At 40.0% G+C, this 27,413-nt stretch overlaps 1 protein-coding gene and 1 long non-coding RNA gene across 2 annotated transcripts in view; both read right to left on the bottom strand.

Annotated features, from left to right (window-relative positions):
• Positions 1 to 1,997: 1,997 nt before the first annotated feature.
• LOC111235457 (suppressor of tumorigenicity 14 protein homolog) lies at positions 1,998 to 20,707 on the bottom strand. The gene is made up of 19 exons (XM_022763925.1): positions 20,328 to 20,707; positions 15,423 to 15,585; positions 14,005 to 14,135; positions 13,399 to 13,469; positions 12,462 to 12,667; positions 10,968 to 11,000; positions 10,394 to 10,622; positions 9,936 to 10,072; positions 9,410 to 9,507; positions 8,483 to 8,583; positions 7,607 to 7,740; positions 7,391 to 7,495; positions 6,903 to 7,010; positions 6,587 to 6,703; positions 5,686 to 5,811; positions 5,323 to 5,506; positions 4,901 to 5,172; positions 4,219 to 4,355; positions 1,998 to 3,701 (listed from the first exon to the last, which is right to left on the bottom strand). Exons 1-19 carry the CDS (start codon positions 20,367 to 20,369, stop codon positions 3,540 to 3,542), a joined length of 2,556 nt encoding a protein of 851 aa, XP_022619646.1. The 5' UTR covers positions 20,370 to 20,707; the 3' UTR covers positions 1,998 to 3,539.
• Positions 20,708 to 21,299: 592 nt separating this feature from the next.
• The window catches only part of LOC111235448, a 20,117-nt gene continuing 14,003 nt past the window's right edge, over positions 21,300 to 27,413 (bottom strand). The window contains exon 2 of the long non-coding RNA XR_002665682.1: positions 21,300 to 21,817. This is a non-coding gene — a long non-coding RNA (uncharacterized LOC111235448). The remainder of the gene's footprint in view (positions 21,818 to 27,413) is intronic.

The raw sequence follows: 27,413 nt of genomic DNA, 5'->3' as shown, positions 1-27,413 counted from the left end.
CATGGAGATAACATTAGCTAGCTGTTAATACTGTATTCAGTCTGTCTCTACCTACCCGGGCGCTAATGTGAGCTAACTGTTAATAGAGCTAATAGAGGTATGTCTCTAACTAACACAAACACTGTAAGCAGACCTATCGCCAGCGCAGCACGGTGCTGTTAAACCAGGAACACCTCGCCTACACCATTGTTTGAGAGTGAGCTGCACTCGCGGCTGCGCTCTTTAAGTTTTAAAAACACTGACCCAAGCATCCCACACGGAGGCTCCAACACTTGTAGGAGAACTAAGTGTCGGATGAGACGAGACGGATCCATGTTACCATTCTGCACGGCAGCTAACGGCTCACTTTTTTTTCCGTCTTGGTGGCCGGCGACCAGCTTAAAGCATGTGCAAAGCAGCCAAGCAACACACTTGTATGACAATGATATAAATACTTAAACTTTTGTCAATAAGTGTCTTCCTGTTGGGGAGCTATCATTAGCTTAGTTCAATCTGTCTCTATACCTGCCAAGGAGCTGTTTTAGTCAACCTGATGTTTTTTTGTCTAAACTAAACAGATAAATTAATAAAAATGTGAAACATGACCAAAGCTTACTGTGGAGAACGTAATGTGTTAGAATATAATTGTGGACGATCATGGGCCTGACCTTGTGGGAAGTTAATTTAATGGTGGATTGTAAATTGTACCCCAAAACACAGAAGACCACAGGCTGAAATGTCTGCACCCTCTTTGCACTGAATTCATTAGTTGGAACACTTTTGGTGGAGATGGTTGGCTTTTATAATGTGAAATGAAGTAATTGTTTACTGTCAGCCATTTTTTTCAGCCCCGAGGGACTGGGTTTTCCTGTTTCTGCTGGTATTTTTTCCTTCCTCTTTCTTTGCTCTGCTTCATTTTGCAGTGACCACAACTGCTCGCTTCAGCACAAATGTGTTCTCACGTTTAAGGATGTGAAGATCCATTAAGAAATCAGCTGGATGTCCTGTGGTTTTAAAATGTTTCAACAGAGAAACCTTGTGGATAGTCTGTCACTCAGATTGTTTTTTAAAACTGTATTTGCGCTATTAAAAGCATTATTTCCCCCTGTTTAAGTAAGAGTACGATGGCTATAGCTGGATATTTTAGGCAATATCAGAGCCTTTTTTTAACCAAATACCACAGGCAGAGCAGTGGTTCTAGTATTTTAAAAGAGAAATACAAATACAATGGAATCACTGTGTGACTCTAGTTTTTATACCTTGTGATAAATTTCATCCAGTTACCTTGAAATTTGAAAGGTCGTCAAGTTTGTGTAGTTTGTTACAGACTGTTGTGGTGTATCAGTTCATTTTACTGTTCCTCAAAGAAACAAGAACAGAGCCACTATGTGTCAATGTTTATTTCGGTTATCAGTGATTTTATTGCATGAGATTTGGTAGTTACTCCTAAAAGAGAAACATTAAATTCCATTGAAAACAACAAGAAAGTGTATACATCTCTGTAAATGTATAAATGTATAAATTAGCCTTCATACAAGTACTTGCAAACCTAAGTATTGGCTAGTCTCAGCCACAGTTCATCACATTCATACGTAATTACCCATTTGTTAAATCTTAAAATGAGTTTAAATTACCCAACGAAACTAAACTACAACGTAATGAGGCCTACAGACAAAGTCGCACTTGAGTTCCCTCTGTGTGTACTTTACTCACAGTGGTGAATGTGCTGCTAGAGCAAAGAAATCAATGTCTCTGTCTGAGGAAAATTTAAGTAACAGATTCATTTGAACAATGCTGACATCCTTTGATCTTATTGTATAAAACCCACGCAAAGTGTAACCAGGACAAACGCAAGTCGAGCTCCAAACACCCAGCTGTTATATAAACACTGTACAAATAAATACAATCAGCAGAAACATCCAAAACATGAATACAAAAAACAACAATTGTAACAAAAACAGCTGCTTTAAGGGAGTGCTGCACAAACATTAACAAAGAGCACAAGGCAAAAGATTGAATTTTTTTTTAAATCTCTAATGTAGCCTAATAAATTCTATAAATACAAATATTTATTTATTCATTTATTTTTGCTCAAACTTTTGCAACTTTTTGGTTCGTTTGCTTTGAAAAATCAGTGCCCTCCTTCTGTTTTGTAGTGCAAAGCAAATATTGGAGAGCGCCATATACAAAAAGAGATTCAAGAAACATTTAAGGGTTCATTTTTATGCTATAGCTCCGTTGTTGTAGTGAATTTTGACAACATGGCAAAAATGTTGGTGTTTCCCTGAGGAGCTCAATAACAAAAGCTTCATGAAACTTTACAGTTTCTCTGGATACTAGAGGGGTATTTAGAGGTTATTTTAGTTTTTTTTATGTAATCTGCTGCAAAGGATCACACAGGAACTTGGTCCCTGTTCGTCACGCATGGATTACTTAGTTTGATTTAATTGTTGTTCATTTGACAGAAGACTAGATTCTTTAGCTGATCCACAGCTGCTGAAACAACCATGTCTTATTTTCAGATACAAATGATGCCTTTGTATTATTGGCAGAAATGCAATCTAGTGATGAAACACACGAAAAAGAGTAAATGTGTATGTAAAGACAATAAAATAGGCTATACATAAGATAAACAGCAAATCCAAGGTAGGAGGAGAAAAAATATATATTCAACTAAATTTTTTTGAATTTGTAATAAAAACACTAAAATGTATGACATTTTGAATCCATAACTTCACAAGTAAAAAATTTACACAGCTGTAATGGATTTAGTTCGATCTGAGCAAGTTTCACAATTTATGTGTAAATTACATATGTAAGACTGATTACTGAATTCAGTGTTGATTTTTGATTTGATTTGATTTTTTTTTGTATTTTATAACATAGTTGGAATATGTATGGAATAGGTTATGTATTGAAAAGCTACAGTAAAGAGTGTTATCTCTTAACATACATCATATGATCAGCACTCGGCCATTCAGATTAAGAGCACCATTTCCCTTCATTCAACTTCATTCAACATTAGTAAATCAAACCTCTCCATGTGTGTTTAGGAGCCAGGAAATGGTGAGAATGAACAGAATCATTTCAGCCAGCTAACATCACGTTAGCTTGAAGTTAAACCACGATCAGAATGAGGTCCTGAAGCGAACCATTATTTTCAGAGTGTGTGACAGAGTTCAGTGTTTTAACGTCACCCTCACCTGTTCAAGAGGAAGTTCAAGTGTTTCATTTAAAAATGAAATTGAAATATAGAATTTACTGCTACAAAGTAATTCATAGCAAAATTTCAACCTGAAAATATCCCTGCTTCTCAACATGATCACACCTTGATTCAAAAGTTTTATGTATTTACTGAATGAGATGAAGCTTTTCTGATGAAGTGTTTTTCTTGTAGAAGCAAAGAGCAGTTGAGGGTGATGATTCTGCTGTGAACATTGATCTTATTCTGTCTTGAAAAACATAAAAAAATAAAAACTATCACATCCAACATTCACCTCCAGTCATAAATATCCATGAGAAATACCCGTAATCCAGAGAGGCCGTCTGCTGCTCTGCAGCTACACTCCGCTCATCTCCTTTATCCAGCTGCGGTACTTGGTGATTCGAGTGTAGACACCAGGTTTGTTCCTGCGAGCACAGCCGTCGCCCCAGCTCACCACACCAGCCAGGAAGACCCGCCCACCGGGGCCGGTGACGGACAGCGGACCACCGGAGTCACCCTGAGAGGGTCAGGGAGGAAAGTTACAGCAGAACAGTGAGCGAGTGTTTCGTTGAGTCATAAAGAGGGAGTGAAATAAAGGATGGTGACATTCACAGGCTGTAGAACAAGTGAGACTCAGGGTAAGATCTCAACACCTATATGCTCCGTTTTCTTGACATTTAAGGCATCAGTTTTGCTACGTTCTCTCAATGTGGGCAGAATGGCAAAAAAATAACAAAATCCCACAGTGTTCACACATTATAACAATAACTGTTAGCTATCAGGATATTCAGATCTCTGCACACTGGAACTCTCAATAGCAGGTAAATATGGCACAATCACGACTGAATTAAAGCCACTGGAGAATACTTCTAAAGTAGGGTGACCAGTCTTTGGTGACCCGTCCCCAGCTGGAGCTGTTGCTGGAAATGCTAAAATATTTTAATTAATTTTTCCCCTCATCAAGCTACACTCGGTACACCATAATGACAAAGAAATTACAAAAACAGAATTTTAGAAATTTTTGTCGACTGTACCTGACAGGCGTCCACGCCTCCTTTGAGGACTCCAGCACACAACATCCTGTCTGAGACCTCATCATTCATCAGATTCTTACACACCGTGCTGTTGATGATCCGAACCTCTGCCTTCTGCAGGATCGTCGCAGCGACGCCTAACAAAGCAGGCATAATTTCAAATCCGTGTTCGCAACTGATTCTGTTTAAATAGGTTTGAATGTCCACTGTACTTGCATAAAAATAAACAAAAAACATATTGAAACCCAAATTTAAAGTTAATTCTAGCTTGTGCTGGAGTAACGTAGTAAAGTGATGTCACCTGGCACCTTAGACCCTGCTGCTAAGAGAATCCCTGTTAGTCAGTACCCACTTTTCACCAATACATGTCAGGGATTAAACAGATCTGAGATTTAAGCATATTTTTAAGACCTTGACTGTATTGTTGTTTCTAATTGTTTAACTTTATATTTGCTCTATAAAACTTCTTTGGCTTGAGTTTTTAATACATCTCCATCACTGCAGTGTGCGTGTGACTTCTTCCAGATGTTATACAGTTTCTGTGAGTGTGCTCAGGCTATCGCTGCTCAAGCTAAAAACCTAAATGTTTTCTTTCGTCTTTTTTTCCCCAGACAAACTTAAAAACGTGAACGACATCACAGAAGCTTTCAGACAGTGAGTGTTCAGCAAATGAAGAACTCACCTCCCTCTCTGGTGGCTCCCCAGCCGGTGATCCACGCCTCTTGGCCTGCTGGGAAGTCATAGGTGGGGGAGGGCAGGCAGATGGGCCAGATGTTCTGGTTGAGGGTCACTTCGGTGTCCAGCTCCATCAGGGCGATGTCGTTGTTGTAGGTCAGAGGGTTGTAGTCGGGGTGGGCAATGATCCGCTTTATGTTCTTCCTCATCGTCCACTCGTTGGTCTGACTCTGCACGTGCAGACCCAATAAGGCCTCCCATCGGTCCGCCTGCGAGTTCCTGCATCAACACACAGTCATGAGGTCAGAGCTGACAGCTGCAGGAGAATGCAGTGGAATAAATTCAGGAATGTTTTTTAAGGCTCGTTCACTTCAGTTTGGTTTGATGAACTATTCAAACAGCTCTGATGGTTCATGGAGGAGCTCCTACTTGTTTGGTCCGTTGTCTTGGACGCAGTGAGCGGCGGTCAGCACCCAGTGGCGACTCAGCACCGACGCTCCGCACACGTGACCCGTGCCCTTAATGTGGAGGCTGACCTGCCAGGGCCACTCGCCCTCCCTTGACGCCTGACCGCCCACGATACGAGAACTCCGGTACGGCCTTGACCCGCACTCTGCAAACACACACACGTTAACACACAGACAAGAGACACACATGGAGACATACATGTACACAGATTACGACTGATGTCACACTGCACTGTTTGTGTACGTGTGTGTGTACGTGTGTGTGTGTGTGTGTGCGTGTGTGTGTGTGTGTGGGTGTGTGTGTGTGTGGGTGTAGGAAACATACGGCAGTTGTCCTCGTCAGAGCCGTCCTCGCAGTCCTGTTCTCCATCACACTCTGGGTTGAGTTTACTGATGCAGCGTCCACTCTTGCAGTGGAAGGTGAACTCTGAACACTGCTGCAGCACCAGAGCTGAATGACAGGAGACACAGTATGAGGACTGGCACTGAAAATGGATCCCACAGAATAAGAGCTACAGCAAGGAACTCAAAACTTCCTGTTAAGCTTTTGGAAATTGAAGTGATTTAATGAACCATTTTTGTTGCCAGCCCCAATCAAATGAAAGCACTGACATTATCAGTCAGTACGGAAAATTTTTCCTCTCTAATGCGTCAATGTAGACGTGAAGTCACTGCAGAACAAAAACTAAAATGTCTTCTTTGACCACACAAGCGTATCACTAGTTTATCATTAGTATTACTACTGTTACAACCATAGACCGTAAATGAAGATGAACACAGACTCCATGACAACACCCACAGGTTTCTGGTGCAATTTGAAGCTCAGTGTGAGCTGCTCTGCAATTGCCATCCTGGCAATGTCTGACTCCGCCCCTAACTCTTGGCTAATCTGTCTGTTGCTCAAAGAGGCCACGTCCTCAATTATACACCTCCATTAGCCGATTGACCACAGCTGCTCCACTCAAGCATCAAAATCATTTGCGGATTATTGGGCTGCTTGGCAACCAGCTAAGTAATAACATCCAACATATTCACCTCCTATCCTCATGCTAAAATTATTTGCCACTACTGCTCCTTCCACCACCTCCTTTTATGTGCTCTAGCTTTGTTGACTTTTCTACTGCTCAAATATTCATGTACGTATGTGTGTATTACGAGGGATCAGCTCTCAGCACAGTCCAGCTGAGCCTTTTCCAGATATTTGCTTAACCAGTTTTGCCTCTTACACTTTTCACATTTGGACTCATCAGATCCATCAGAGCAGTCGTCTTCTCCGTTACACTTCAACTTCTCGGGGACACAGCGGCCATTTCTGCATGAAAACTCTCCTGCTTTACATTTTACTGTGAAGGAAAAGAAACGCCATCAGCAGTGAGATCTTCAACCGTTTATAGCTTGAACTTCAGTGTGAAAGTATACAATAAGTTTTAGTTTATAATTTTTATGTCATTTTATCCACTAAACCCTCAGTGCACATGAAAGTCTTTAAGTCTGGAGTTTAACTCAACAGTTGTATTTATTTCAAAGTTCACTTGAACCCACCACAGTTTTCTTCATCTGTGTTGTCTCCGCAGTCGTCAGCCCCGTCACACTCCCAGAATTTTGGTTTACAGCGTCCATTTTTACACTTCATCTGAGACGCATCGCATGCTGACACACAGAAAAATCATGTGTTAGTTTCTCTCACTTTCTGACTTCCCTCATCTGTCTGTGGCTCTCAGCCCTGAGCCAACTGGTTCCTACTGAAGATGTAAAAAACACCTCACAAATATATTGTTTCATTTTACAAAAGCTCAGTAATTTCCTAAAACAGCTGCTTATTGTAGTTTTTTTAATCAAATAAACAGGAGGAAATTGTTCATTTTTCAGGGACTATTTTCAGCGGTGGATTAATCCACGTTTGGTGCTATAGCTGGAGACCTGGAGTTAAGATATCTTGTTAATAAGAATTATTTTTGTACTTTATTAAAACAACATATATCCACAGATGTTGTATGTTTTGGGTTTGATCGGTCAGGGTTTGGACTCACTGCAGTTGTCCTCGTCAGTACCATCTCCACAGTCGTTCCATCCATCACACTGCAGAGTCTTGTTGATGCACAGGTTGTTGGTGCACTGGAACCTTCCTGGACAAGCTGATTAACAACATCAAACAGTCACACAACGAACGCAAAAAGCAGTGCAGCAGGTGAATCAATCTAAAAAACTGGAGGCGTGCTGGAGAATGTGTAGCTGCTGGGTCTTACGGTTGGTCGGGACAAAGGCTTCATACTCGGCGGTGAAACCCTGGTCAACGTAGGACGAGTCTGAGTTAAATTTGATGGTCATGCTGTTGCTTAGGCTGGTGATCACTGTGCTTTTTAACTTCCTGCCACACAGTCTACAACACAAAGAGACAGGAAGGTGATGCTGTTGTGCAGAGTGGTTCTGTTGATCAATACAGGATAATACAAATATTTAATGCAGCATCGATGAGGAACCAGTGATGTAGACAAGCATCCAGACCTCCAGTCTCAAGTCATCAAAGATTACAAATGTAAAATCACAGTCATGGTCAGGTGAGATCTTCACTTTCTGAAGTGTGTTCTGCTCTTGTTTCACTAGTAAAACAAGGCTGTAAAATCAGCCCAAACTTGCTGCTGTTCCTAATAGCAACACACTTTAGGTTACCTGGTCTTGGCTTGGAAATTGTTGGTCTTGACTTTGGACGTCCCAGCCAAGACTTGAGACTTGCAAAACAATGATTTTGCCCAATCTTAAAACAACGACTCATTAAAGTCACGTCCATGTCATTGAGGCCAAGAACAAGTCATTGACATCATGTCCCAGTCTTCTCATTCAGGTCTGTCATCGCAGTCTTGTCCAAGTCACCACGGTCACATGTGAATTAACAGCTGTGTCTAAGCCACGTGTGGTATAGTCTCAAAATCCAACAATTCAAGTCCAAGTCACAGAAATTATATTCAAGATTCTCAAGTCCTAAGAGCTGATGAACAAATCTAAGCCACAAGATCATTTTCCACTTGGACAGGAACATGAGTGAGTGTGAGACAATGACCAGATAGAGATGATAGAGAATTATTTGTAGGAAGTTGTTCAAGAAACCAAAGAGGGAAAAAAACCTTTGATTGTTGACGGCAACGTAATCATTGGGACACTGGTCACTTTGATTTCCCAGGGAGAACTTGTTGAACTGAACCTTCACAAACTTTTCCTCCGGGACCTGAAAAAGAATCAAAAAAATAAATCACCTGGAAAATGAAGACATTAAAGACATTGAGCGGACACCAGCTGGTCCGCTCACCAGGGACGAAATGATGAACTTCTTCTGAACATGTTTCTATGATTCCTGACACTGAATATTCTCTAGATATCTTTAGTAAATAGTTTTCTTTGTATTTTTCAATAGGCCCCTCTTCCAAGATTTATTTTAGGGCGTTCTATCCAGCTCCAGACGGTTGTGCATAAGTAGAAATATGAATATGTACATGTATATATACACTTTCTAGTTCCTTCTTTCATACAACCTGATTTTTATGATGTTGCATGAATCTCTCGACATATTTATGTTATGTTTTTATGAAGTATGTTTTTATTAACTCAGCTATTCAATTTGTCACTATATGGAGGATCCTATCTTTCATGTATTTAATTGTGAACTATTACATGGTGAATTTATATCAGTTTATGGACATTCATCCTCCCCAGAAGATGAATCCTAATCATTTTGGTAACCTCCTGACCACTTCTTTAGTACCGATATCAGGCCAAAATAGACATTAATATATAAGAAATATGAAAATGTAATGGTTGGATTGTCATGAAATGTCATCATCACATTCCTGTTCTGCAGAGCATAAAAACCTTTAAATTTTAATGACCCCATGACATTTCTTCAAACACTAACCTGAGCACAAACTATACTTTTAGCTACACTACTGGTAATAAAGAATAATATGTTGTTTGTTCTTCCTTGCAGTGTACTGACTACTGCAGCCTTTAGAGGGTGCTAGTAAGCGGTTCTCATTAGAACAATAACTTGGACTTACCTTGATGTTCCAGACACACGTGGTCTGAGGTGGATAGTTGGAGGGGAAGAAAGGTGAAGACACAGAGCCTTTTTCTGCAGTCAGCGTACCTCCACACTCTGGACAGCAAAACACACAGTTCAACACGTTAGACATTATATCCTCCACAGGGAGGTCAGGGGTCAGAGATTACACTGAAATAATGTGAAGTCGGGCTAATGACATTAAATATTGTAAAACAACTGATACAAAAATCTCAAATTTTACTTTGAAATTTTCTCAGAAACCAGCGAACACGTCTGAAATGATTATACCTGCCTCAGAGAAAAATGAACTCATTTCAAGAGTCTGTTATCTACATTATATTACATCACATTATATCATATTAAATTATATAGATCCTTACATACCAGCATCAACATAATTAAATGTGACACAAGACAATCCACAAAAGCTTCTTCACATTTTCATACTTTTTTCTCCTTAATGGGGAACAGGTTCTGTTCTGCTCTGATTACTGTTACTACAGTGTGTTTTCCTGTCGTACTTTGTTCAGTCAGAGGAATCTGGGAGTAGTTGGCTCTGAAGCCGGGGAAGTGTTTCTCCTCACTGGTGACCAGAGTCAACAACATGACGTTCCCAGAGGACAAGAAGGAGAGGGAGCCATGAGGGTATCCACACTGTCTGAAGAGGAGAGGATACAAGGACCGGGGTTTATTTCAGCCAATAACGAACATATAACACAGAAACGCCAGATATCTGTGCAGTTAGTAAGTTAGTCCACGAGGTGGCGCTGACAGATTTATGGCAATCCATGGCATTAATGTCATCAGGTAGTGACTACGCAGGGCTGGTTGGTTAGCTACTGTAGCTAGCAAGCTAACCAGTGACATGCTAACACTAACCAGCCACAGCAGCTCTCCAGGCTAGTTGGTTTGCTGATTGAAAGTGAGCAAGCTTGTTTAAAAGTTAATCAAAGTAAGTAAACGTAAAAGTTGGTCTCACTCTGTCAGAGCGCGGTTCTCGATCGGAGCCAGGGAGTCATAGATTTTGATGAAGTCTTGCTGACAGTCGTCCTCCAGGATCAGGGTGTGGAAGTCCAGCCGGACCCGATGGCCGGGGTCGGCCCGAAGCCTCCACTGCAGGTAGACGTTTGGTTGGTACGAAGAGTCTGGAAACCCCGGAGACTGGACGATTCCCGCTTCCTTGACGTGGATGTTGAAGGACTCTCTCTCTGAAAATATAAAAGTCTGGCTATAAAACATAAATCCCACTAAAAACCTGACACCTCATCTAAAATATAACTCACATCAACAATTAAGACAACAGGAGACCTCTGAAAGGATTCTGACTCACAGAATTTTTATTTTACACACTGTTGTACTTTCAAAATATTTTTCAATAATTTGTTTAACATGAATTGAGTTGTTTTATTTAATTGTTGGAGCCTGTTTTGAGACACATTGTGTGTGAAATTATTATATAAATATATTCGTTTTCAATAAAACTTAAAAGCTGAAAAGAACTTGAAAATAAAAACTCTACAAAATTTCCACAAATAAATATTAGGAGTTCTTACCAAAAGAGGATCTTGACATGCGTGGATCTATAACTGTGAAAAGAAAGATAAACATAATTTTGCATAGTCAGCATTTTGACACTCTGACAGTTTGTACAGATGGTTAATGATAAGCCTAAAGCCTGACATAAAAATCTAAACCAGCCTGCTGTTTTTTATTCTGGCTGCTCTCTTTGCTACAGTGCTGCACAAAAGGAAAAATGACAGTGAAAACTCAACCTCTCACTGACGCTAATCAAAACAATCTGAAAGGAACTCCTCAGTCAGAGAGCAGAGGAATTCAGCAGTTTAGCACAGTGTTGACCTTGTAAAGCAGAGGTATTGCTGCCTCATGTCAGAGAGGTGTCAAACTGGTTTTGAAGACAGGATGTGCTCACATCGTCACAACAAATAATCACAGTAGTTTGAAAACATCTAGTCTGTCTCACCGTTTCATCAGCAGGTCTTGGATTTAATTCTTCCATACAAATAAAAAAAAAACAAAAAAAAAAAAGAAAAAAAAAAAACAAGGGTTTGTTGGCAAAAAGACGAGTGTCACGGATCACTGAGCCAACAGGCCTGAGTGTAGTGACAGAGCAGATGATATCATTATATACAGCATGCTCCAGTATATATATTTATGACAACAATTTCAGATATGAGTAAAAGATGAATACAGAGAAATCCATCTGTGTAAACTGTCTGTTAATGAAGGCAGGCAAGTAGGTTTTGTCACCATGATATTGCCCTCGCTGGGCAATGTTAGGAAACATGGGGGTTCTCATGGTCAGAACGTCAACATGTTGACAGGCGTCACAGCTGCTGTGATTTTGAATCCTAGAGAACTCAGATTTCTAGCCATGTTTATGTACTTAGAATGAGCTGTCTCTTTTTTCTCCTCTAATCTGATCTGGCTGACATAACAGTTATTACCAACATGATCATTTGACTGTATTCCTGCTGTTTCCATGTCGTCATGAAGTAGATGAGTTCATGTTTTACATGCTGTGTGGATGATCTCACACTTTTTTTTATCTTTTAAAATCTCTTTTCTTTGTTACTCAGTATGCATCCTCTTCCTTTGTGCTGTGACTCGCCTGCCCTCTGCTGGTGACTGAAAATATTTCAGTTCAAAGCTTCACCTCCTAAGCTCATATTTAGCTTCAGGAACCCGTCCACAAAGCAGAGAACAGAGGAAACATGAGCAGAACCGGAGAGAGTAGATGCATGTTCAGTTGTGGGTCTTAAAGTTCCTGCAGTGAAAACGAAGCTTCTGACTGTGGGTTTGTGCAGAAGTGAAACTTTATTTTTCCCAGAGAGAGAAACAGTTTCCTACTCTTGAACTTCTTGATCGTCCAAACTGTGAAAACTAAAGGCTTTGTTCTAAATTTTTGTTTTCAATATTCTCTTTTTGTTTTGTACTAACTCAGACAAACTAATCTTGATACTGTATTTGGAAAGGCGAACCTGTCCCATTTTCTAACTAAAGTTTATGTTTGTACTGAGCTCTCAGACCTCGTGAGATGACACTGTTGACGTTCAGGGCGTCCGTGGGTCTCAGCATCACTCGTCCATGTCGGCCCTGCTGACTTCCTTCCGGCGGATCCAGAGACTCGATGGCTTCGTCCAGCGATGTCTGCTGGGGGATGGGCACGTCGAACTCTGACTGGTAATACGCCACGATGCTGCCACTGCCACCGTCACTGCTGCCTTCACCCTCACTACAAAATGACAAACAACCAGATCTATGAGTGCAAAATCCTCTTCTTCTCATAAAGACTGGAAGCAAGGGGAAACAGCTAGCCTTACGCTATCTCTACAGCTCTCTGATCAATGTTTTATAAAAGTATGTCCTAGAAAGTGTTAAATTAAAAGGTCCATATTTTCCTCATTTTATTTGAAGTGTTGATCCATAAGAAGATACATTTGTTGTTTTAAGAACCAAAAACCATCTCAGTGTAGTTTTACATCTTCTCTTTCAGGCTTCTCTCTGGAGCTCAGTAACAACAGGTCAGTCAGCCAATCAGAAGAGAGGAGGCTCTGATCCTCTCTTCTGATTGGCTGGCTATTTTCTGAGTGATCCAATAAAATTATAGCAGATTTCAGGTAAACACTGATGGATTGAGAAACCCAATCCTGCAAGGTTGGCTTGTGGGTCCCGGTGGGCGGGGCTTGGGACATGGCTGAGAGCAGTGACTGCTTTGTTGTGACATCACAAAGTTATAAAAGTCCTGACAGCTCATTTCAAGGCTCAGTTTCTGAATACAGACTGTGTGCATTTCTCTGTGGTCTGAGCGCTTTGATACTTTCACAGTATTAATACAGAACCTAGACCTGCTTTATAATCAAAAAAGACATGGATCATCATGGAACATCTACATTTATACTATCAGGGACCTTCATCAAGTTTCTACATCATTGAGAAAGTCTGCAGCTGTAATACGACTCGTACCTGAAGGCCTGGACCGTGGAGCCTTTAAAGTATCTGGCCAGCACAGAGTTTTTAGAGTAAATCAGTTTCAGCTGAAAGAGACAAAGGTCACATATCATCATCATATCAGTCTAATGTCATCACAGTCACATCAACAAATACAGAACAGAGGAAGCTACAGAGGAGAAGTGATCAGAGCCACCATGAATATCACAGCTCAGAGTGGAGCATGTGACGGAGCTGGGCTGCGCTCGAAAAGTCTTTTTTTTTTCCTTCTTAGGAAGGTTCCTAACGGAGTGAAATGACCTGAAGTATATGAGCAGCAGCCATGATGAGAGCTGGTCCAATTCTCTAAATGGTGAGGAAAGGAGATTCAATGCTTCCTGTCTTATCTCCTTTAGCATAAGAAACACTGGACCTTCCTTTACGAAAGGAAAGGAGATATCTTGCCACAGTAACATTTAAAGTCATGCACCGTAGTAATGTCACCCTGCAAGACCCACATAAATGTAGAAACAATGTTTGCCATCGGGGAAAAGTGGTTAGAAAGGAGATTATTTTGACTTTTCGACCGCAGCACTTGTGTGAAGAACTCCCATGATGCTTTGGGACCCTGTGAAGTCTCACCTGCTGGCTGACCAGACTGGCCAGGTTAGTAAACTGAGGACTATTGGGATCTTCGTGTGCGAGCAGGAAGGGCTGGTTATTGATTCCCATCGAGCCAATGTAAACTCTCTTCACTCTGACGTCATTACGCACTGACGGAGAGAGAGCGGGAGAGATCAACACAAAGATTACAGTCCGGATATCAGTCCTTCACTAATAACCAAGAAATTAAAATGGTATCCTCCTTGTTAAACGTCACCTGTGGAGCTTCTTATATAAAAAAAGAAAAAAGAAAACCAGTTCATATTCAGTGTTATTCATGAAAGCTCTTTGCACTTTGGTGCATGCCTGTTTGTGCTGCAGCTGCAAGTAAAAACAACTATAATTCTACCCATTTTACTGATAAAAACACGTCACTGATCAATTCAGAAAGTAACTGACACACCATCAGTGATGAGAATAACCACTGGCTGCAGATGTACTCTAACTGGTTGATGAATAGACACTGAAGTATGTGAACAATGCAGTGAAGTTTGTACTTCATGCTTCAGTAGATCAAGTTGATTGAGTCTTGCTCAACCTACTTCACTGTTTTTTTTCCTTAGGAGAAGAAACCTCCCCTGTCTCTGACATCACATGTCCTAATGATAATTTATGAGCTGAAGCTAAAGGTCAGCCCTCATCAACCTCAGATTATTTCATTTCCAGGCCAGTGCATTGGTCCAGAGACAAAACTATGAAAACATATCATCGCCCTCATAGTTTCTGACTGGCTTTTTGGCTGCCGATCAACACAATCAAAAGCAGCAGCAGCAATGCACAGCTGATGTAGGATATTAAGGTAGGACACTGTAAAACACTGTTTCAAAGATCAGTGTCAAATCTGAACACACAGATATGAAACACACATTTTAGATCCAGTGCAACTTCTGCTTCCCAAGGACATTATTATCTCTAATATCCATTTCAAATAAACGTCCATAAACCTGCTCAGACATTAAAGAAAAAAGGTGCTCTTTATAACTGCAGAACTTCATTCAGAATGATCATGTTTTTAGGTTTTCCTCAGTATCACAGTGATCCAGTGAGAGTTGTCTGTATATTTATGGGCACAGAGCAAAGAGGAGCTGCTAAAAGCAAATTTGGCACATGGCTCATGTTGTAGCTCACAGCAAAACTCACTGAATCCATGGCAACTAAACTTTAAATCTGTTCATATACGTCAAGACTTTAAATGTTTATTTACCCACAAGAAACAAACATTTAAATATACTGATATCTAAGCTCAGATTCGATATATACAGTATACTGGATAGACAAAAAAAAGTTGTGCCACTTCTACACTGACTGGGTGGGTTCTAGTTCTGACTGGGCTACTTTTCCTCAGCCAAACCTGACAACACTGCCTGTGTGAATAAAGGTTATTGAAATCAGCTCACAGTGGAAGTGCCAGACCAGCAGTCCGGTCAGCAGAGCCACAGCGGCGGCCGCGAGCACCAGACCAACTCCGATCCACAGCTTCTTCCTGCGGCCCGGTTTCTTCTCCAGGTGCTTGGAGTCTGAGGCCGGCAAGAACTGGAGCGCCGTATCCCAGTCAGGGTCCTGTAGACGAAGAGAAAGACCGGAAGGGTGGGGGGGTTGTAAGAGTTTGTTCATTTGTCTCCTAAAGATAAACTCACCTTTGAATAGGGATGGGTATCATTAAGAATTTAACGGTACTACTGCTCTTATTGATACCACTTATTGATCCGGTACTTTAACGGTACTGTTATCGGTAAAAAAAAACAAAAACAAATGAAGAACAGAATTAACATTGCTTATTTTCTCATAGCATTGCTTAGCAAACAAACAAAGTACGTGCTCATAACAATCAGATGGCTATTGGTTACTTTTCATCATTAATCCATGTTTGTATAATTTAATTTACTGTGTGTGGGCTCCAGGCTGCAGCAGACAGAACACGCATGACACAACGCCGGATGAACGACGAGCTAGTCAGCTGAAGACTGTAAACTGTACATTTTTCCATCTGTGTGTAACAGACTTTCACTGGATGTTTCCAGACACTGCTCGTGTTTCCGCTCTTACACGCAAAAGACCGAACCACACTTCAAAACGCTTAGCTCTCTCTGCCATTGACACAAACAGCAGGGTCTGTGTGTGTGTCTCTGCGCTGCACGGTGCTCCAACATATGACACAAAGCTGCCCCCGCCCCACAGACAGACAGAGAGAGAGAGACAGAGAGAGAGAGAGACTATCGATACTCTGGTCTTTAAAAATGTAGCCCCAGGGCCTGTTTAATACTGGGTTTCGGTACCCATCCCTACCTTTGAACTGTGTTGACTGTGGAAACAACAGTGTTGGCTACAACATGCTGACACAGCACGTTCTCAGCAGCTTTCATTGGGATTACACTGAGTAAAAGGGACATTACCTCTGGAAAGACACTGTTCTAAATGGTTTTAAAACTTATTTTTTCAATACTGAGTGATCAGATGTTTCAAAGCCCTGTCAAATAAAAACAAAAACTTTCTACATGACTAGATACCACCATCAGCAAAATTTCACTTTGAACAAAACTTTACAAAACTACTGAGATTCCCATCAGCCTCAGCTGTACTTCGTGTTCGATGGCTAGCATGACGTTAGACGTTATTTGGACAAAGTTCTAGTGCGGCTGCTTTTGTTTAGACAACAATTAATATTAGAGAACTGAGGCATCTTTTGTTAAAGGTACAATACGCAGGATTTATCAGTTGCTGTTTGTAAACACACCATTCAGAGTTGGACCCTTCTCCTCGGCTCAACGAGTGAGAGAGAAGCAGGGAGCAGCAGTGGTGGCTGAGTGAATGGAGAGAGGGGGGCAGTGTTAGCAATTACAAAGCAGGGAATCAGGGAAATGCAATGTTATTTTATGATCGTTTCACAGCGGTTACAACACTCCCACAACACTACAAGAAGGAGCCGCACTGCCGGAGTTTGTGTGAATGCTTTTCGGTCAGACAGACACACAGACCTGCAGCTCTTTATACAGTACATGCATGACAAAGCAGAGGAGAGAGACCGCGACTCAAATGTAACCCAAGCCCCGCCTTTACACCCTGTGTGTACTTATTGGCTGGGGGCTACACACCCATTGCCCAAAGGGTGACGCCCTTAAACATCCTCTGTCTCTGCAGATAGATGAGACATTTCCACAGAGTAATAAGTGATGACTTAGAGGGGCTATCTTTTTATGAGTCTACACATTGTTTTTTAAGTAAATCTTGTATATTAAACCTTTAAATGAAAGATGAAGTATGTTTATATTTCTCTTTGCTTTGGCATCAGTACTGACACAGGTATGTTTCATATCACATTTCAGGCCCAGCCCTGGTGACGTGTGGTAAACCCAAACTGCAGACGTCAGATCCCTTCAGACTTATGTGAGGTGGCACACAGTCAGTCAGTGTTCAGGCTGCTCTGTGCGAACCTGTTGAACTGTGTCAAAGTGAAGCAGGGTGTTGCTGGACAGGAATGTCTTCACTACTGATACACGACATGTCAGCGTGTTGCGTCCTGCACCCTCTTTCAGACCTCTGATTCAGTGTCTTAAAGAAAGAGTAGATCCACACCCTGTTACTTTGTATAATATTAATGCTCTGCCTCCAAACTGTCAGAGAGTTTGTTTTAGAGACAGAGCTGTATGTCCTGTGTATCAACAAAAAGCTCCAGTGCTAAAATCTCCTTTTCACATTTCTATTTCTACACCTGTAAATGAGACAGACTTGGAGTTGTTGCAAAGGGATTTTTTTTTCCACTTTTGATGACGCTTACCCTGCTTCCAGTCTTTACGCTAAGCTAACGTATAAATGTCCTTAACCCAGGACTCATTTATACCTCATTCACCCCTTGCCATTTCATACTTCTTGGACAGATAACTATCTGATATTAAAACTAGAATTACCGCCTCATGGTTACGTCCCCGTTTATCCAGAGTCATATAAAATATTAACCAAATTTTGTCTTATTTACTATTTGAAGTCTTGAGTTACGGTCAAAGTGTTTTGTGAGGTCACATCTTGACCTTCGACCACCAAAATCTAAATCAGTTCTTCCTTGAGTGCAAGTGAACATTTGTACAAAATTTGAAGAGGTTCCGTCATAAAAAAGCAAATGTAGATGCACCCATTGGAAAAAAATAAAAGCTGATAGAAACCCAGCCAACTGTAATTGTTATGACAAGTTCATCTTTGTGTATTTTTGTCAGTTTCAGGTGCATTACCACCTCCCTCTGGAGTGGAGCAGGACCGTCCCTAAATTTACATGTAGCCCTCGAAAACCAAGACAGATGAGAGACAATTAAAAATCTTATATCCAGCTAAAAAGGTGTGATTTAATCTAGCATCAACCTCCGAGGCCAGAAAATGAAGCCAACACTTAAGTACCAAAAACTGCAGTTGCTCTAATGACCACTAGAGTCCGACTCCAACAGTGAGTCAATCCCTTATCATAGACTCCCATGTTAAAATGTCCAACTTTATAGAAATAAACATGTTGACAGCCTGGTACACAAAACAGTTTTGGTCTCTATAGCCAATTTTTATATAACTCACCCGTTTACATTTTATTGAGGCTTAAAGTTAGTATAATTGTATAATTGTATAATTGAGGGCATGGCCGCTTTAAGTGACAGGTGGGTGAGCGTATGCTTGCCACAAACTGGCAAGAACCGAAGTCTTGGCTCCATACATACCCACCTCTTTGCCCATTTTCGGATTAGCTGGGAGTTAGATGCAGAGTCAGATACTGCCAAGATGGTGATGGTGGAGCAGCTCACTCTGAGCCTGTGGGTGAGATCACAGAGGCTACATCTATCTTTATTTACAGTCTATGGATTTAATACAGTTATGCTTTCACTAAGCCTCATGAATAAATCTGATTACAGTCCTTCTTTGTTTTCTTGGCTTTGTGTAAATCAGGGTTGGCTCTCCTCCAGTCCAGGAGGAGGTGGTGATGCACATTAAGACATTTTCAGTGTACCAAATTATTAACTGATGAATCTGAGCTTCTGTGTGAGCATTTGCAAAAAACCCTGGAGTCACTTTTTTCCCATCACTGTGACACAACAGAGAGAACAATGGTGAGATTCAGTTTCAGTCTCTTCAGCTGCTGATATCAGAGGTTATTTCAGGAGGAGTGAAGAGCATGTACAGTCTTGGAGAGACGGATGCACGCGCCTTTTCAACTTCTGACTGGAATGAGCCTAAAACCTCCTGAAGTTGATTTCAAATTCATCTTGGTCACATGTACACTTCATCAGATACATATATATATATATATATATATATAGGATGTATTAACTCACATCTGTGACAGCTGTGGCTCAGCAGGTGGAGCAGTTAGTGGTTGAATCCATGTTTAATATTCCTGCGCAAAATTAACCGATGGTTCGGTTGCTTCTTGGTTGCATCTGGACTTTTTTGATATTGGATAATTGTATGGTCTTATTTCAGAAACATTAAGATAACACTGATCCCCATCTTTTCATATCTGGGTGAAAATGTGATGAAAATAAGATTCCCCATTCTGTACGAGTGTACCTTTAACTGGCTGAAAGAACATCATTGATTTAGGTGTGCAACTAAGAATTATTGTTATTTTTTGTCATTGGTATCAATTAATCTGACACAATTAAATAGTTTGGGGTAAATGTTTTGTCTGACCAATCCAAAGACATAATAATAAACAGAAGTGGAGAATATATTCAAATTTAAGAAGCTGGAGCCAGTTACTTTCCTGCATCATTGTTATTCATTTATTTATTTTTTTGTTTTATAAAATATTTAAAAAATTACTACATTATTAAAGCTGTTGCCAAATCATTCATGAATAAACTCAGTGAGAGGAAGTGAAAACTGTCAACAATATTGTAAAAATTAACAAGTAAAAGGTAAAGACTGTATTAGCTTTGTATTCAATTGTTGTTTTTAAGCATTATAAGTTTGTTTTATGTATGAAGTTTGATATGTTTAACTGGAATCCATCAGAAACCAGTCATAATAGTTATAATACATCATACAGACACAACTACAAATCTTACAACCACCATCAAAACCAGTGAAACCTGCTGTGGAAAGCAGTACAGACAATAGGAACAGAACAGTTTGTACTGAAAACCACTTTAAACCTATTAAAACTCACTCAGTCAGTCACATCATTGTTATTAAATTATTAACACTTTCAGTTATTTTAAAGAGAAACCATTTCTGCTTGGTTTCTGTTTTTAATCTCTGGTGATACTGAAAAACCTGTACGAGCTGTGACGTCACAGCGAGGTTGATACTACAGGTACTGGACTCACCTGTCTTGGACTGAACTTCTCTCCTGCATCGAGTAAATCCATGACGCAGTAAGTCCCCGCTGAAGGGTCCCGGTTGTCCTGTTTTTTTTTATTTCGTCTTCACAGTTTGTCGCCTGTTTTCTACCGGTGAGCTCTGCCGTCTGCTGCCATTACTGTCTCGCCGACATCATGGCGGCGACAGGTGAGGTACGACAGGTGTCTCTCTTAGGCAGGTAGAAGACGAAATGGAGCGAAGATAATGGTTTTGTAAAAATAAAACTTTGAGTTAAATGTTAGTTTACAGCTCTGAGTACCGTCGCTGTTACCGGACGGGATTTAAACGGGTTTTTACCGGGGGAATCAGACGGGATCTCGGTTCTGACGGAGACCAACTGATTCCAGCGACGGGAACGAGGAAACTGGCGACAAGGCCAGATCAAAGAGAAAGAGAGAGGGAGACAGAGGGTTTGATGAAAAGCGATTGGTTGGTGCAGCTAGATCAGAGACACCTGAGCCCGCCGACTTCCCATGATTCATTGCGCGAATGGCATCCTCACAGCTGGTCCCAAAAGGGTCCCGATCGATTTCTGAACAAAGGGAAACGGAACAAAAGTATGGAGTCTGTATGTGCCACCGGAACAATATATAGTATACACGTGTACAGTGTTCTACAAGCAAATAAATATTTGAAATTAGTGATAAAGTCATTGACTTATCCTGTGTTTAAATGACACATTAAAAGTAAGAATTTAAAATTTGATTAAATATTTATAAATCAAATTAAATACTATTAATTGAAACAGGGTTTAAAACCTACAGGGCTCCGTAAAAACCAAAGCTTTTTATGTTTTAAAACTATTTAAACTATTTAAAACCCTTTCCTGCGTGTCATTCCCCCTCTCTCTGCCTCCCCATTTCCTGTCTCTCTACTGTCCTGTCCATTAAAGGCACAAAATTTGCTATTTAAAACAAAAGCGAAAGTCCATCTAAAGCTGAAGGGAACGTCATTTATTTGGTTATAAAACAATGTATTGAACAAGTTAAAACTTTGACCTGATGAGAGCACCAAATTAAGTCACAAGCAACCAAACAAAGTCACTAAATATAGCCAAAATAGGCTTCTGTATAAGAACATAAATGCTTAAAATGTTACAACAAAATTATTAAGTATTAAAATTATATTTTAAATTGCAATAGAAAGAACAGCAAAAATGTCACACCCTGTTTTTCAAAACAATTACATTTGTAACTAGAAGAAAAGGTTAAAATCACATTAAAATTTTAACACTAAATTATGTTGGTCAAATCATAGCAAACAAGCATTTATCAGACATGAATGATAATGAGTCTAACCAGAAAATTAGTCAAGTTTCCCAATGTACTGTAGGTCAAGCAAAGAGAAGAGCAAGACAATCTCAAAGCAAACCAGAATTTCCCCCATAATTCATCAAAAAGCCCCTGAACTGTCCAGATAACTGAGCAACTACACAGCCAATGTTCCCCTTTCTTCCCTGGCACAACTTTGAAATACTTTACCTTGTGACTCATTTAGTATATAGTAGCCTATATGGTTCTTGGAAAGTTCACAGAACCTGTGTTACCAGAGCAAACATCTTGTTAATGTAGACAAGAGTTAATATAACGGTCGTAAAATCTGAATTCCCTCATCTATGAGTCTATATCTGACGCTCAAGTAGCACTTCAGCTCTGCTGCTGAGAAACTGGACCACATCCTGTAGCTCCTTGCAGGGTGACTTGCAGATTTATGGGGTTGGTGAGGTCAGGTCAGGCCACACAGTTTGAGTTACATACAGCTTTTTTTTTTTACAGTCATTAGGGTACTTTTTTTTTTAGAAAAAAAATTGCCACCAAATTTTATGGCATCATCCAGTAGTTGTTCAGATTCTCAGTCTGGACTAAAGTGATTGACCCACTGACATTGTGTGGCTTAAGATAACTTAGCAATACAAATATGTTAGCAATATGTTTTTGTATTATTTGTGTAAAGCTGATTGTTTGGGAGATTATGAAAGATTACAGCTGATTGTTTGGGAGATGAAGATCAGCTGATTGTTTGGGAGATGAAGATACAGCTGATTGTTTTGGGAGATTGAAGATCAGCTGATTGTTGCGTGAGAGTGGATGTTTGGGAGATGAAAGATACGTGATTGTTCGGAGATGAAGATACAGCTGATTGTTCGGGAGATGAAGATTCAGCTGATTGTTCGGGAGGTGAAGATTCAGCTGATTGTTTCAGCAAGTTAATCCATCTTTTCGGGAGATGAAGATTCAGCTGATTTGTTCGGGGAGGTGAGGATTCAGCTGATTGTTTGGGAGATGTTTCTTTAATTACCTCTTCTGCAACACAAAACATTCTTACCCATTCTCCACGATTTACATAGTTGTTGAGTTTTACAATTAGCTTGTCTTTTGCAGCTTTTCTCAATCTCTTTGTCACAAGATTTTCCGCCTCTTCCAAAATAATCATGTCAAAGAGAAGATTTTTGTCGAAACGATCAGCGCAGCGTTCCACCACGGTATTGATGACACTAAGGCACAACACAAGTCATAAACGAGGAGAAGAGGCAGCCAATAACCTGAAAAACAGCATCAAAAATCTGGTTTATCATAGCATGTCATGTATTTTAGTTGTTTTCTAGAAGATGAGAGATCAGGTTTCTCAGGTGAATATCTGTGTTAACAGGCTCTCTCAACCACTTGAGCTGATGTAGGAAAACCTGGTTGTCATCCAAAAACTGGAGAATAATCAACAATAACAACAATAACAAGATAAATTACTCACCCTTGACTTGTTTTTCAGCTCAGCGATGATTGTTTTTCTCCTCACTTTCGATTTGACCTTCGTCTTTGCGGCTAACTGTGGATGTTTGTTCATAGTAATCATTAAAACAGCAAATGTACCAGTCTCCATCAATCAACACAGATATAACCCACAGCAGACAACAAGAAGTGCTTTAAAAATCTGACAAAAAAAAATACAAATAAACTTCCGTTTACAATCTGCCAGCATGAATTTACAGGACCTCTCTGAAAGTTTTGTCCAGCCAGCAGGACTACGATAACAAAAAGAAATGCTGGCAGAATCATGTACAATGAGCATCAGTGAGTTGGTCCTTGCAGGTGCACGGCAAGTCCTTGTCAAATATGACATGGGAAGAACAAATTCGTAATGACTGCAATATAAATGCTGACTGTTTTACTGAACTGATTAAGAACTGAAGTCACTGCTTTTCTGAAGCTCTCCATGTTTGGTGGAAGGTTTCATACGAACAGCCTACAACATCTGAATATATACTGCGCCAACAGGAAACCAAGCCCTTCCTGTTTATTGCATAAAAGCTTTGCAGGCATGTTACTGTGACTGGAACATTCATAAAGAATGAAGCCGCAGCCTGTTCTGGTTCTGTTGTCTTTATTTAGTGGAATGCGAATATACACCTCTGTGCTTTTAATGCTGTTTTCTCCTTCACTCATTCACCACTCCTCACTCTCTCCGAGACTGAACATCACTGTCCTTCAGTTCACTGGACGAACAGCTGTTTGACTCCGAAGCACATGGTTATCATCTGAACAGATCATCTATTGTCTATTCACCCTCAGAATGAGACTAATGTGCTTTGTCATGTTTGTCCCATAAACACAGTTTGTTGTTCGTCATCAGACAGAAGTGAACCTTGACCTTTACGTTCTGCTGTTGTGTAACCACCACTTCAGATCAACAGCTGCTCGTCCACTTGAAACATCTCAAAATAAAAGCAACCTGACATTCGGTTTTAGCTACACATATTCATAAAATCAGTTTCACGTGATTCTTTTCATTGGTCTTAAGCAGTTGGTTCCAACCTGTGGGTCCAGATCCCTAAAATGGGCCAAAGACAGGGCCGCCATGAAATGATCAAGAGAGATAGACCAAAAACAAGATTTGTTTTTTAATATGTTGTAATTCCACGTTCTCTTTCATAATTTCCTCTAAAATATGTTTAAAAAATAACAAATTCTAAAGGCAAAGATTCAAATATCTTTGGTTCAGACACAGGTTGGAATTTGCTTCACGAGGTCACACGTTGACAAAGTTGGAATCACTGGTCTGGAGTACAGAATTTCTGGAGTAAACAAAGAACAACTATGAAAACCAGCATAAACAAACTGACTGCACATATAATGTAATTTATCTTTCCTTCAAGTGAATTTAGTGTAAAGTTGCTCTTTAAATCCCTGAGGCTGTGACAGACCACATCTGCTAAATGTCAAATCAGGAGTTTAACAAAAACAAGTTTCATTGATCCTGTTATGTGGAAACTTACTCTAAAATTATGACTGCAATAATCAATAGTCAATCCAAGATCATTATAAATATTATCTTAGCATCTTCATCATGTTGCTGTTCAGAATTTCTTCTTGCTGACCTCCATCCCGAATTTTATGCACTAGAATCTGATTGTAGATCAATAATTTTATAAAACAATGAGCCTCATTGATACAAGGATAACTAGATCAATAATAGGTGAAAATAGTCAATAGTTGAACCAAATATTCTCACACAATTATTTCTGGGAACAAAATGTTATTCAGATGTTTCTGCCGTTGTTTATGGCGACGTCAGAGATGTGAAGTGACAGAATCAGTAGAGGTGATGCATTGAAATCGTCCCTGCAGCAGAAACTGACTCCAGTAGATCAAAGTAAAAGTAGAGCCGTGGTTCCCAGCCGTTACCCACAAGCCCCCTGCACGATCAGAGTTTCAACCGACATTTGATTTAACGTTTTATTTTAATTCTGTTTGTCTCGTCACCCTGACAGAGTTTTAGAAAGAGTCTTGACCAGAAAAAATAAAAACAAGCGTTCAGGTATATCTGTGTCTGATGGAATTTAAGTACATTTATATGGAAGAACAAAGAGGATGTACATTATTAACTGGGTAATTTAATTTAATTTAAATAGTTTTAATAGTGTAAAATTCTTATTAGCAATAAGGAAGAATTTATTTTGATAATTTTCAGCCCATAAAATTCAGAGAATGTATCAACTTCTCAAGCCAAAATTACAATTATAAATGCCACTAATTACTGCATTAGCCTTGTTAAAAATCCTGACTCAAGCCCACTTTACTAGCTTTTTCGTTGGAGCTTTTCAACTGCATCCAAGTGACTGAAAGCTCTGCGGAAAAAAGCCTAGAAACTGAACCTCAAGTTGGGATAATTTCAAATGGACACTTCATGATCGAAGAGTTTGTAATATGTAGTAGTATGATTACTTTATGTATGTTAGTAATTTAGGTATATCTACTGTGAATAACGTGGTTACAAATACATTATTTTATGGTACTAATTAGTATTACTACAAAAAACATATAGTATTTGATTGCAAAAATAAAAAAAAGACATGAAAAACATAAACCTTTACATGGGATTTTTTCAATAATGTCAGCTGATAAATATTGAAGCTTTGGGCATGGAGGCCGCGCTTAGGAGCCACAGCTGCAAACAGAGTGAAAACATGAAGACAGCTGATGTATTTTTAGAAAATGTGACAAAGATTTTTAAAACAACAGACATTCAGATAGACATCCTCGAGGTGAAGAGACAGGCACGTTCAGTCTCGGCGCCTGCGCGTCGTGGCCCTCTCGTGTGTAGAACTGCCAGAGAAAACAGATAAAATTACCGCTAATAACGGTATCCATGCTATTTTGTGACCTGCTCATCATTACAAACACAACACCACTCATACAAACACACACAAACACCTGGCGGTTCACACACACACACACAACACACACACACCCCACGCACACAACACACACACTTATGCCATTCTGGCGAGGAACATGCCTGAATGATTTTTATTTTTATATCATCTGCTTTGTTTCTTCTCGCTTAATCTAACGTTTCACGTCTCGGCGTGCAAACACTCGTCTTTTTAAAAGTTTCAGTGGGGAAGGGGGGGGGGGGGGTCGGGGGGTCGGGGGAGATGAGGAAAACCAAACCAACGACTGACAGAGAGAACAAAAGAAAGAGTCGTCATGCAAAGACGGATGATGAGATATCTTTTTTACCCCATTGTTTTTATCTCAGTGTTGTTCTCTGATATGGTTGATAAGTCCTATGATCAGTAGTGCTACTTCTAACTGCTACGAGCTCATGCACAGTAGGAAACGCCAGTCAGATTCCCCGATGACCGTCATCTCCATTTTTTTTCTTTTTTTCTTATTTTTTTCTGGGTTTGGGGGATTTTGATGGAAGATGCCAGTGAAAGTTTATTGATACAAAATATGTTACAGTATGTACGTCTTGTCTCCCGCTGTGTCACTCACTCCACACTTTGCCTCTGGATGGTCGTGGAAATGCTTCGCCAAAACACTTACAGCTTCAGTCACATGTAGCTTGATGCCGCTTCTCTGTCATCCAATCATGTTCAACACATCTTTGCCATCATGTCCTGACTTATTAAATATTATGTAATTTCCATTGGCTGGTTGAGAAATAGCACAAAATGTGTGCTGTTAAAAGAAATGTTGCTTTTTAAACTCAGCCTCTGCTTCCACTCGTTTATTTTCTCAGATTTATTTTGTTGCTTTTTTCTCTCTGATAAACCAGGACTGCTCATTTTATCAAGGATTTAACAAATATTTATTATTTTTATTATTCAAGACGTGGTCACAGCGTTGAAGTACATGGTGCTAACGAGCTTGGTAACCCACTTGCCAGGGCTAGCTAGTTAGCTGTGAACTGCCAGTTAAGCTAAGCTAGTAAGTTAGATGAAGTGAAAAGCAGAACTTCCTCGAACTGCCTTTCAAAATGAAGAAAAACTCATTCAAAAGGTTTTGGACAGGACAGAGAGTTTAACAGCAGAAATAAACAGATAACATTAATTAATATTTGAATTCAATTATATTTCAATTAATAACTTTTTTTAAAGCCTATAATTAGCCTTTGAATGTTTTTAGCTTTTGTGATCAACTGAGTTACAGGAACGAGTGGAACAGAGACCAGACGGAAGTTGTGAAGAGTTGCAGACTATGAAGAAGCTTTTCATTGGTTGAACTAAAGATACAAGTGTACTGATTTTTCTTGTCTGTGAATCTCTCTCG

The sequence above is a fragment of the Seriola dumerili genome, unplaced genomic scaffold (genome assembly GCF_002260705.1).
Source record: "Seriola dumerili isolate Sdu_G_001 unplaced genomic scaffold, Sdu_1.0 BDQW01000493.1, whole genome shotgun sequence".
NCBI classification, from domain to species: domain Eukaryota; kingdom Metazoa; phylum Chordata; class Actinopteri; order Carangiformes; family Carangidae; genus Seriola; species Seriola dumerili.
The sequence above is the reverse complement of the archived record's forward strand: the minus strand, read 5'-3'. Positions and strand labels throughout refer to the sequence as shown.